The sequence below is a fragment of the Anguilla rostrata genome, chromosome 10 (genome assembly GCF_018555375.3).
Source record: "Anguilla rostrata isolate EN2019 chromosome 10, ASM1855537v3, whole genome shotgun sequence".
Taxonomy (NCBI): domain Eukaryota; kingdom Metazoa; phylum Chordata; class Actinopteri; order Anguilliformes; family Anguillidae; genus Anguilla; species Anguilla rostrata.
The window spans coordinates 40,149,512-40,161,470 of NC_057942.1; the positions used below are offsets into that span (position 1 = coordinate 40,149,512).

The window sequence follows — 11,959 nt, forward strand, 5'->3', positions numbered from 1 at the left end:
CACAGGGAACCCCAATTTCCCTCTGTCTTTACATTTAATAGAAAAACAATAGAAAATGCATTGTGGGATTGAAATAATTAGTGATTGTCAGGTTAAAAGCCACACAATAATATAATAAGGGTGACTAACAACCCACCCCCCCTCCCCCCCTTTTTTTCCTTTTAACACTGAAGATTATGATGATTATTTTCATATGCAGCGTACAGAAGGCTATACAGATAATGAGTTTATGGTTCCTGGCGTTTTTACACTTCAACTGCATGTGTGATAGACTAAAGCTCTGCTGGAAGGCTTTGATGTGCTGTTTTTTTTTAAATAAATAAAAAAACGGAATCTTGTTTCTCTCTTTTTTTTCCCTTTAACTTCAAGTTATGCAGGCGTTTCACTGCAGAGAGCGAGAACAGGGGAGAAGGGTGCGACATCCATGCACATGTCCAATGCTGAATCTGTGAGGTCATCCAAAAGCAGGAGGTCCAAACGTTGCACGGCATGCTGGGAAATCACCCCCGAATTACTCCTCTGTCGCCACCTGTTCTGGTAACGGCACATTCCGCGAGGGCTCTGGTTCTGGCGGTGTCGGTTTCGCGTCCTGCCCAACGCAGATACGGATTAAGACCGTGAGTGGCTCCGCCCCCTGTTTCAGAGCCTTTGAAAAAGCGGGCGATTAGCCGCTTATCTGAAACGAAGCTAAAACATGCGGGCCGCGGCCCAGATCTCCCCCTGACAGCGCCGCGGAGTTTCAGAGCCGCTAATAACGACGTAATTCTCCCCGGCAACCGCGATTTAGTTTAATTATGCGTGCGCCATCCTGAGGAACGGGGAAATAATAACACTGCACAAATTAATGAAGGCTTTTGAACGGAGCTCCGTTTCTCTGGTTCCCTCCAATGACGCGCGCGACGATGCTTTTCTGACATTTGCGGGCGGTTTAATGTCAGAAGACGAGCCGCTCGGCCTCCAGCTCCCAGCTCAGCCCAGCAAGCAATCCCGCTTTGTTCATTTTTGCAGTTTCCATAATGACTGAGAGAGAGAGTGTGTGCGTGTGTGTGTCCTGGGGTCTGTAATGGTGGCTGCATCCTCAGGCATCAGCTACAGATCACTGATATGATTTAATTGATCTCCACATGCATCACGTAAGCTTCTAAAAATGTTTTACAGTCCTGGGGAAGATGCTGGTGTTAGCTGAGTGTGCTCCATTCCTACCTTAAGAAGATGAGAATGTTTTGGTAGCAGTGTTACCCCATTAATCTGAGCGTATGGAGGATTTTGGGTTTTGAGCCAATAGCCAAACAAATACATACGCACGTGCACACGCACACGTACTCATGCGCACACACACACACAGCCTCTGACGGTGTGTGTGTGCGTGCGTGTGTGATCAAGCTCTAAAGGTAACACTGAAAACAGAAGCTGCATTAATTCCTAAAACAGAGGAGATTCTTTTATAAACTCTCCCACGGAAAAGAGATTAGAGGAGCTCTATCAGACACTAATCCTATTTTTATCGACACTGTAGCAAATAGCTTGTCCCACGCTTTAAATATTTAATGTGAAATCTGTGGATTAATATAGTTTACAGAATGCCGGCAGCTGATTATTCCTAGCGTTGAGATGACAGCAGCGTTCGTATCTGTGGGCTCCAGCTGATGTCGGGGCCAGAGTGGCTCCAGGTGTTTGTGCGCGATACTTTCACACGGTCCTCGCTAATCACCCCCAACACGTCCCCGCAGGTGGGCTCGAGCGCGCTAATCCCATTACGGCTGTTCAGGTCTCGCTAAAAGACTGCGCGGGGTTTTTTTTTTTTTGTTAGTTTCCCTTTGCCATTGTCTTCTGTTTGTCGTTCTCCATCCCACACAACTGTAAACTGAAACATGAGAGAAGCTTCATTTAAAAAAAAAAAAAGAAGAATATGTACAAATCTTTCAGGATGATCCAGCATGTCTGAAATAAATCATTAATGCTACTTATTATAATTTTTTTCATGATAAATGATGTACAACACATTTCCTTGCATTTCTCTGCTAAAGTCTGCGCCATTTTTTTGTTCGTTTCCCTTTGCCATTGTCTTCTATTTGTCGTTCTCCATCCCACACAACTGTAAACTGAAACAGAAGAGACGCTTCATTTAAAAAAAAGAAAAAAAAAGAATATTTATGAATCTTTCAGGATGATCCAGCGTGTCTGAAATAAATCATTAATGGTACTTATTGTGCGAGGATTATTGTGTATGGAGGCCATGTTCAGAGTTATTTTGACAGATTGGCAATGCTTTTTTCATGATAAATGATGTAAAACACATTTCCTTGCATTTCTCTGGTTGAAACAGTGACATTTAGATTGTTTTTCATCCATGCCTGAGATGATTCTTGGGGCTAGAAAAATCACATATTTGCAGTAGACTCCTAAGGCTAGAAATGGGCTGTAGGGTCAGAATTTGGGTTAAAATTATGGGTAGAGTAAAGAATACGGTAATCATTATGGTTGAGTCAATGTTAGGGTTATCTATGTAGGGAAAGGGTTTGTTCGTGGGGTAATCTTTCATTTTTGACAACCCAATATTTTTTTACTGTTGGGATGTAACACTATACCCTTACATATTTAGTATTTGTTTCTGCAAAATACATTTTTCATTAAACACATTTCCTTGTTTGAATGAAATGGAGTTTTGGGGTGTGCAGGTTTGAATCCCGGCCTTTCTGGGTGCAGTATGTTCTTCCCATGTTTCTGTTCCCGCACCCAAGGACTGCAGCAGGCTCAAACGGGAAGCTAAACTCTCCACAGGTCTGAGTGAATGGTGTGTGTGTGTGTGTGTGTGCTGCATGATAGATGGCAACCTGTCCAGAGTGTATTCCTATTATTATTGTATTTGTATATTATTGTAATATTGTATTATTGGAGCATTACACTACAGTAGTATATTTAATTGTAAGTATAATAACAATATATTGTAAAAATCTATTTCCAGTGAAATATATTTTCATCATAAAAATCTTCAAGCACATTTCCATTCAGTAATTTCACCACAGTTGAATAAATATTAATGATTTACCTGAAGAGAAAAATGTAGAATGAATGGGACATAAGACTATAATCTTACATATTTCTGTAATTGTTCAGATAAATAGATTTTTAATAGTAAATGTCCTCAAACTAATTTTAATTAATTGATGTTGCCATGGTTGTTGAATAAAGTTTATTTATCATCCATTGGAGTAGAAATATCACAAATTTAGAATTTTGCATCCCCCCCCCCCCCCCTCCACTTCTTGGACATTAGACCATTGTCTTATGTATTTTGCTCATTTTATATTATAATAGATTTTTCATTAGAAATGTCCTCATATATATTTTCATTCATTTCACCACGGTTTTCGAATAAATATTCTCATCCATTTGAATTAAAAAATTCAGAAGTTAACACTTTTCCCCACTTTTGTATGCAAGACTATGTAGACTAGTCTTATGTACTTTTGTATGTAGACTGTGGTCTGTATGTAGACTGTAGTGTTATGCATTTTGCTCATTTTCCAGTGAAATGGATTTTCCCATCATAATGAAGAGTGGTGCCTGATGACCTCCTCCACCGACCCCCCCCCATCCCCCCCCAATTTCAGGGCTCTGCTTTGTTTTTACCGCTCCCCATTCCGAATGCAAAGCGTGAACGTAAATAAGCGTTACCGAAACACCTTCTGGCTTTCGTGATTCTCCAGCCAGTCTATAAAAGACACTCAGGGCATTCAGGGTGAAAATCGCTCATCACCAGAGTGTTTGCTCAGAGGTGCCAGACCTGTGGAAATTATCCTCGCACCAGCTATTCTCAGCTAAATATTTTTCAGAGATTACATTTAAAAATATTTACTGTTTCATGACCAAAAAGTCTCAATTCATTAAAATAATTCTGGTTCTATTTGATGTGCACATTTAAATATGCATCTTATTTTATAAATTCACATTCTTTCATTCTATATTGCAGTCTTCAGAAATGTAACCTAACAGAACATATCCTGGTATGATAACCATCATAAATGTTTAAAAGTGAATTTTTTAAAGTGAACTATAGTTTGTCTGATGAATGGATAAAATGTTTTTTCATAGAAAATATGAAAACTAAGACAAAAGACTGGGTGAATAAGTGAACCTTAAATATGTGTGTGTATATATATATATATACTTTTTCAAAAATTCACACTTGTGAATATGCAGAGCGCCCCCCTGAGGTGTGGAGGTCTAGGTGAGGAAACCCTGAGGGAGTTCATTTTACAGATTTGTACATCTTACATTACCAGACCCTGCACTTCACACCTGAGACAGATTATTTCCTTAATGGATATCTGTGCTCCCAGGAGCAGCTTTGCAGAGATTCTGAGAGGAATTTCCTCTCCCTAAGGTGGAGTGAAGCGGCCATTCTTTAAAAACTAACACTAACATGTTGGGCAGCAGTGTAGTACAGTGGGCAAGGACCTGGTCTCGTAACCTGAAGGTCGCAGGTTCAATTCCCAGGTTGGACATTATACCTTTGAGCAAGGTACCTAACCTGCATTACTTCATTATATATCCAGCTGTATAAATGGATGCAATGCTAATGCTAAGTAAAGACACATAGTGTCTTACACTAAGACAGACACTCTGGATAAGAGTGCCTGCTAAATCTGTAATGTAATCGTGTTTTGATGTTATAACAATGTCATGAAATCTCTTTCGATAATTGCAGGGCTACTTCACACTTGCACTGTTATTACACAACATATTAAAAAACGTGTTTATTATCTTAAGAAATCAGAGAACAAGAAAGAACAATTGTTAGAAAAAACATTTATTGTGTAGACGAATCCATCATATTATATTAGACAGTATTTAGACCAAGTGTTATCCTTGCTATGTTATTTTTAAAAAGACATACCAAACATTGTCGTTACTAAAAGAATTTACTGTAATAACCAAATATATACAATTTATACATTAGCTTGACCATCAAAAAAAAAGATATCAAGGTGGCATAAGCATAGAGAAGTGGATAGGACATCACTAGAGGTAAGAGGTCAGGGGTCAGGGGTCGAAGGTTGCAGAATGTGACAGCAGGAAGGGCTGAGGTCACTGAGACGCCACACATTCTTCGTCCGGTAAATAAAAATAAAAAAAGTGAAATCCACTTCGCAATCCACCGAATATTCTGCCACCTGTGCAGCTACCTGTCAATCCACCTCGCCCTGCAGAGGCTCCGCCCCCCCCCCACCGCACCCCCAGGCCACCTGGAATCTGGATCGGGATTGGACGGCTCGGTCACTGGAGCTGACAGGTGGAATTCGGCGTGGTTCCTGAATTCAGTTCAGTTTAGGTTCGTAAAAAAATAGATTCGATAAAAAGAAAAAGACTTTGGTATTCAGTAGATGACCTCGTACACGGTGGCCTTCTTGTCCCCCGAGCCGGTGACGATGTATTTGTCATCCACAGAGATGTCGCAGCTCAGGACCGAGGAAGACTCCTTCGACTGCGAGGAAGAGAGAACACAAGACAGATATACCCTGAGGGTTCCTGGGGCATTTACCTGAACAACGACCAAACAGCTTCTGTAAACATATTTAACTTTACAACTTATCACACACAGTCGGGTCCAAAGGCCGTTGCAGTCTCTGGACTTAAACCCTATTTTTTTTTTTAAACTCTGTGGTCTAAACTGAAGAGAGCAGAGAACCAATACAGAACTGAGGATATCCAGGATGTTGAAAGGTTCTGCAGGGAAGAATAGTTCTCAAACCTCATCAGATATTATAAGAAAAGAATAAAGTACTAATCACAAGGAGGGGAAAACGGTTGTGCCACCCATTCTCAGAAATAAATGTATAACTATAAAAAAATATATTATTTTGCATGATTCCATTGAACCATTAAAAAAAGAACAATATTTTCCACATGTGGGAAAATTACCATATATCTAAGTAATTGGGTTATTTTATTTTTTATAGTCTTTGTTGTGCATCTTTATCAAGGATTGCAATAATTCTAGACCCGACTGTAAATCCTATTAGAATATAAAATGAACTCTTAAGTTAAAGTGCCAAACAGAGGAGATGATCATGGTTAACAGAGCCTGCTACATTAAACAGTGAATTTATTTTTTCCCCCAAGAACAGATACTGGGACACAGGAAATGTCTAAATGCATTAATGAACAGCATGATTTAACGGGACACTTGAAATAGAGTTTAACACACAAGCTATCATTAAGTCAGTTCCCATCTGGAATATGCCTGTTTTCACCTGTAATACGCTGTCCCTATATATAGTGACATATTTTCTATTTTACCTGGAATATACTGTCGATACAGTGCCCTATTCCTACCTGGAACATACTGTCTCTACAGTAACCTGTTTTACCTGTAATACACTGTCCCTGTAGTGGCCTGTTTTTACCTGGAATATACTGGCTCTATTGTGACCTGTTTTACCTGGAATATACCGTCTCTATGGTGACCTGCCCTTACCTGGAATATACTGTCTCCTATGGTCACCTGTTCTTACCTGGAATATACTGGCTCCATAGAGATGATCACTTACTGCTATTAATACCATACGCAGAATGAATACACATTACGAGTTTAATACACATTTACCTGCATGAATCACATTACCACCGATTAATAACACATTTACCTGCAGTATTAATACACATTTACCGCAAATAATCACACATTTACCAGCAGTATTAATACACACATTTACCTGCAGTATTAATACACACATTTACCTGCAGAACTGAATCACACATTTACCTGCAGTATTAATACACACATTTACCTGCAGAACTGAATCACACATTTACCTGCAGAACTGAATCACACATTTACCTGCAGTATTAATACACACATTTACCTGCAGAAATAAAACACACATTTACCTGCAGTATTAATACACACATTTACCTGCAGAACTGAATCACACATTTACCTGCAGAACTGAATCACACATTTACCTGCAGAACTGAATCACACATTTACCTGCAGTATTAATACACACATTTACCTGCAGAACTGAATCACAGTTTCCTGCAGAACTGAATCACACGTTTACCAGCAAGGCTAACCCGAAGCAGCAGGCCCTTACCGCAGTAGGCGAACTGTAGGGAGAGAACGCAGCTCTCGTGCAGGTGCAGCTGGTACTTGTCGGGTTTGGTGACGTGCAGAACTTCCACGTTGCTGCTCTCCATCCCCACGGCCAGCCACTCCCCGGTGGGACAGTACCCCAGAGAGAAGATCTGAGGGGGAAGAGGGGTGAAGAAACCCACAAAATTAAAACAGTGTCTTTTCCCCCCCATCCCTTTTCCCTCCGTAGCCTAATCTCCGAATTTACAGAAGCTCACGATGTCCCTCTCTCTCAAGCGAGCGACGTACTGATGTGTCAACAGTAGGCATAAATGTTTTGGGGGGTTTTAATTAAGTGATATGCATTTTAATTACATTTATTTAGGCTTGTGGAAATGGGATTTCTTAATGTTTTTTTAAGTAATTTGAACTTTTACATTTTTAAATTTTTTCTTATTTTATTTTGACACACACCCACACTCACTCACACACACACACACACACACACACACACACACACACTCTCTCTCTCTCTCTCTCACACACCCACACAAACACATTGTTGTTCAACAGTATCCTGAAGACATTCAATTCCTACTACAAGCTATTCTAACCACAAAACTTATTCACAGGCAATATTCAACAGGCGCTAGATCAACCAGCAGGGGTCGCTGTCGAGCAGTGAGACATTGTGATGCTACATCTGTTGGGTGTAGGGTGGGTGTAGGTGCACAGGTGGGTGGAGGCTCTGCTGGGTGTAGGTGCACAGGTGGGTGGAGGCTCAGGTGGGTGGAGGCTGGGTGTAGGTGCACAGGTGGGTGGAGGCCGTACCTGTGAGGTGAAGTCGTGCTGTTGGAGCTGGCGACCCTCTCGCAGGTCCCAGGACCTCACAGTGTTGTCCAGACCTCCCGTCCACAGCTTAGTGCCGTCATTAGAAATATCAATGCAGCTGGCCCCATCTGTGTGACCCTGGAACTGCCTGCAACACACACACACCCACACACACACACACACACACAAAAATCAATACAACTGGCCCTGTCTATGTAACCCCTCATATAAAGGACACTTATGTATATAGATATACATACATACATGGAAAATCAAATATACATGGAACCTAGTAACCATGAAGTAAGAGATATTATAGATATACATGAAACATAGATATAATGAGATATAGATCATAGATATGATGAATTATAGATACACATGAGAGCAGACTTGCTGATTCGGCAGCTTGTCCTGTAGCGGGCAGGCCTCACCTGACCAGGGTCTGGTTGTGCAGGTCCCAGACCGCGATGTTTCCGTCGCTGCAGCAGGAGAAGCAGACCTTGGAGTCGGGGCTGATGGCGAGGGCGTAGCAGGCGGGGGCGGAGGAGGTGAGCTCCGCCTTGATGCGGGGGGTGGGGGCCGCCAGGTCCCAGATGGACAGCGTGCTGGCCTCCCCCCCCACGATCAGGGTGCAGCCGTCCGGGAGGAGCTTGCAGGACCGGATGTAGTTATCCCTGTTCTGAGAGACAAGAGGGGTTACAGCACAGCTCCTACTGCGTGTGTGCATGAGAGAGAGAGAGAGTGTGTGTGTGTGTGTGTGTGAGAGAGAGAGAGAGAGTGAGTGTGTGTGAGAAAGAGAGACAGAGGGAGAGTGAGTGTGTGTAAGAGAGAGAGGGACAGTGTGTATGTGTGTGTGAGAGAGACTGAGAGGGAGAGTGTTTGTGAGAGAAAAAGAGAGAGAGAGCAACAATAAAGGAGTACTAAAATTCAAGTTGCTTTATTTGCACGAAAAACAAATGTAAATCACAAATGTAATTATTGCCAAAGCAATAATATGTTCAATAATAATAATAATGATAAATGTAACAATAATAGCAGCAACAACAGTAGTAAATCAATAAATTTGTATATATATACATAAATAAATATGTTTGCTTTGGCAGGTCACTCACATATTAATATATAATAATTATCATTTGAATCAAATATTATTTAATTTTTAATAAATATTGTCACATAATTGTTGTTATCACTACGCTTTGGCAATAGGTATTTTGAAATATGTCTTACCAATAAAGCATTTGAATTTCAGAGATAAAGAGACTGAGGGAAACAGAAAGAGAAAGAGAGAGGGAGAGAGAGAAAGACATAGAGAAAGAGAAAGAGAGAGGAGAAGAACGTTCTCTCACCAGGCAGTCGAGCTGGGACACGGGGCTCTTGTTGCCGGGGTGACTGATGTCCCACACCTTCACGCAGCCCTTGCCGCCGGTGTAGACGTGGCGGGTGGGGTTGCTGATGGTGACGGCGCACACCACCTCCCCGTGGCTCAGCGTGTTGATCTGGCGGGCGTGGCGCGGGATGCCCGGGCCAATCAGAGCGTCCGGAGGGAAGGGCACCGGCTGCATCTGCCCGTCCGCGCTCACGTGGAAGGAGTAGCCCTGCGGACGGCAGAGAAGAGGAAGAGCCGAAGGGAGGAAGAAGGAGAGAAGAGAGGGAGGCGACGGAGAGGAAGTTGATAAACTGAACTAAAAGGCACGTTTCCTCCAGAAGAATCTAAACTTAATCAGATTGATTTCTGACGTCACAGCACTTTTTTTTAGCAGGCCTGTCCAATCGAGCTCTCCCGTGTGGCCTGTGGGATTTCAGCCTGTTCTTTATTTAAAGGACAGCGGACAGGCACCCTCCTGCTGTAATATTCGCTTTTCTCAGACAGGGGGCAGCAGAGGGGAGGAGACAGGGACAGACGGAGATGACATCACAGCTCAGCAGGAGCCGCCGCGTCAGGGGAGCGCGGGGGGGGGGTGACTCATCCGTGCGTCTCGCTGGTGTGTAGCGTGTTGTGTGTGGCGTGTGGCGTGTGGCGTGTGGTACTCACGGCTTGCCTCCAGGGATCCCGGGCAGGTTGGGAGGCATTCCAGGTACACGCATGTGGGGGTGCGGATCAAAGCCGACCTGCTCAACACACACACAAACACACACAGAGTGAGGATGAATCGGCCTGTATTATTTAAATCATACAGTGACATGCAGATACACTGCAACAGAAACTCTGAGAAACCTGAATCACAGCACACACACACACACACACACGCATGCACACACTTGCACACAAGCATGCATGCACATACTCACATATGCACACACACACTTGCACCCAAGCATATATGGACACACACTCATGCACATACACACACTTGCGCACATGCACATGCACACACTTGCGCACATGCACGCACACATGCACATGCACACACTTGCGCACATGCACGCACACATGCACATGCACACACTTGCGCACATGCACGCACACATGCACATGCACACACTTGCGCACATGCACACACTTGCACACAAGCATGCATGCACATACTCACATATGCACACACACACTTGCACCCAAGCATATATGGACACACACTCATGCACATACACACACTTGCGCACATGCACGCGCGCTTGCAGAAGCCTATCCCTCCGAGACTAACGAGCCTGCTTTCACTCTCTGAATAATGAATGTTTTACAAAAGCGACTGAGCTACGGGCAAAACTCATTTAACATAATGTGAAATTTTAAATATCACCAACAAACCGCTTTAACCAAGTTACCCTTTTCAAAGCAAAGATTTAATGTAAAAATGTAAATGCGGTGTTTTGTAAGCGTAATGAGAAGCAGGCCGGATGGGGACTGAGAGCCAGAGAAAGCAGACACTCATTTTCACATCTGAGTTTTAACTACTGCAGCTGATCTGAGAAACTACAGGACTAAAGCTCAGTCAGCATGGACCCATCCTCCATTCTCTACCACCCTCTATCATTCTCTACCACTCTCCTCCACTCTCCTTCTCTTCCCCACACTCTACTACTCTCTATCATTCTCTACCACTCTCCTCCACTCTCCTACTCTCCTCCCTCACTCTCTACCATTTCCCTCAATGCTCTACCACTCTCCTCCACTATCTCCTTCTCTCCCCCACGCTCTACCACTCACCTCCATGTTCTACCACTCTCCTCCACTCTACCACTCTCTATCATTCTCTACCACTCTCTTCCACTCTCTACCACTCTCCTCCACTCTCTCTTACTCCCCTCCCTCACTCTCTACCACTCCCCTCAATGCTCTACCACTCTCCTCCACTATCTCCTCCTCTCCCCCACGCTCTACCACTCACCTCCATGTTCTACCACTCTCCACGCTCTACCATAATACCCCACTCTCTCCCCCTCCCCCTCACTCTCTCCCGCACGCGACACGTGTAACGCGCAGGCAGCACACGTGTGTGGTGTGCGGTACGCGTGTGGCGTGCGGTATGGGTGTGGTGTGCGGTATGCGTGTAGTACGCGTGTGGCGTGCGGTATGCGTGTGGTGTGTGGTACGCGTGTGACGTGCGGTACGTGTGCGGTGTGCGGTACGCACCATGGGCGAGCGTCCGTAGGCGGCCACGGCGGCGCTCATCTGAGGGGAGATGTTGTGCAGGCTGGCGTAGGCGGCGCCCGGGCTGGTCAGGTCCCCGTTCATACCCGCGTGGGGCACCATGCCAAACGGCCCGGGGTACGGGCCTGGCACTGCCAGCGGGGTCCGCAAGCCTGCTGCCGAAAACACACACAGCTCTGATTTTACACTGAACACACTGAACGCACACACTGAACACACACACACATTAAACTGAACACACACACATTAAACTGAATACATACACTGAACACACATACACACTGAACACATTCACACACACACACATTAAACTGAACACACACAAGCACACACTGAACTCTCACTGAATGCACACACATTAAATTGAACACACACACATTAAACTGAACACACACAAGCACACACTGAACACTCACTGAACGCACACACATTAAATTGAGCACAGACGCATGTGT

General features: G+C 43.8%; 1 protein-coding gene across 1 annotated transcript in view; it reads right to left on the reverse strand.

Moving 5' to 3' along the window:
• Positions 1 to 4,797: 4,797 nt before the first annotated feature.
• LOC135233477 (transducin-like enhancer protein 1) overlaps positions 4,798 to 11,959 on the reverse strand; it is a 27,983-nt gene continuing 20,821 nt past the window's right edge. The window contains 8 exon segments of the mRNA XM_064297072.1: positions 4,798 to 5,488; positions 6,519 to 6,556; positions 7,068 to 7,251; positions 7,910 to 8,057; positions 8,344 to 8,591; positions 9,262 to 9,510; positions 9,944 to 10,024; positions 11,487 to 11,656. Of these exon segments, the coding sequence (XP_064153142.1) occupies positions 5,381 to 5,488; positions 6,519 to 6,556; positions 7,068 to 7,251; positions 7,910 to 8,057; positions 8,344 to 8,591; positions 9,262 to 9,510; positions 9,944 to 10,024; positions 11,487 to 11,656 (1,226 nt within the window). The 3' untranslated portion in view covers positions 4,798 to 5,380.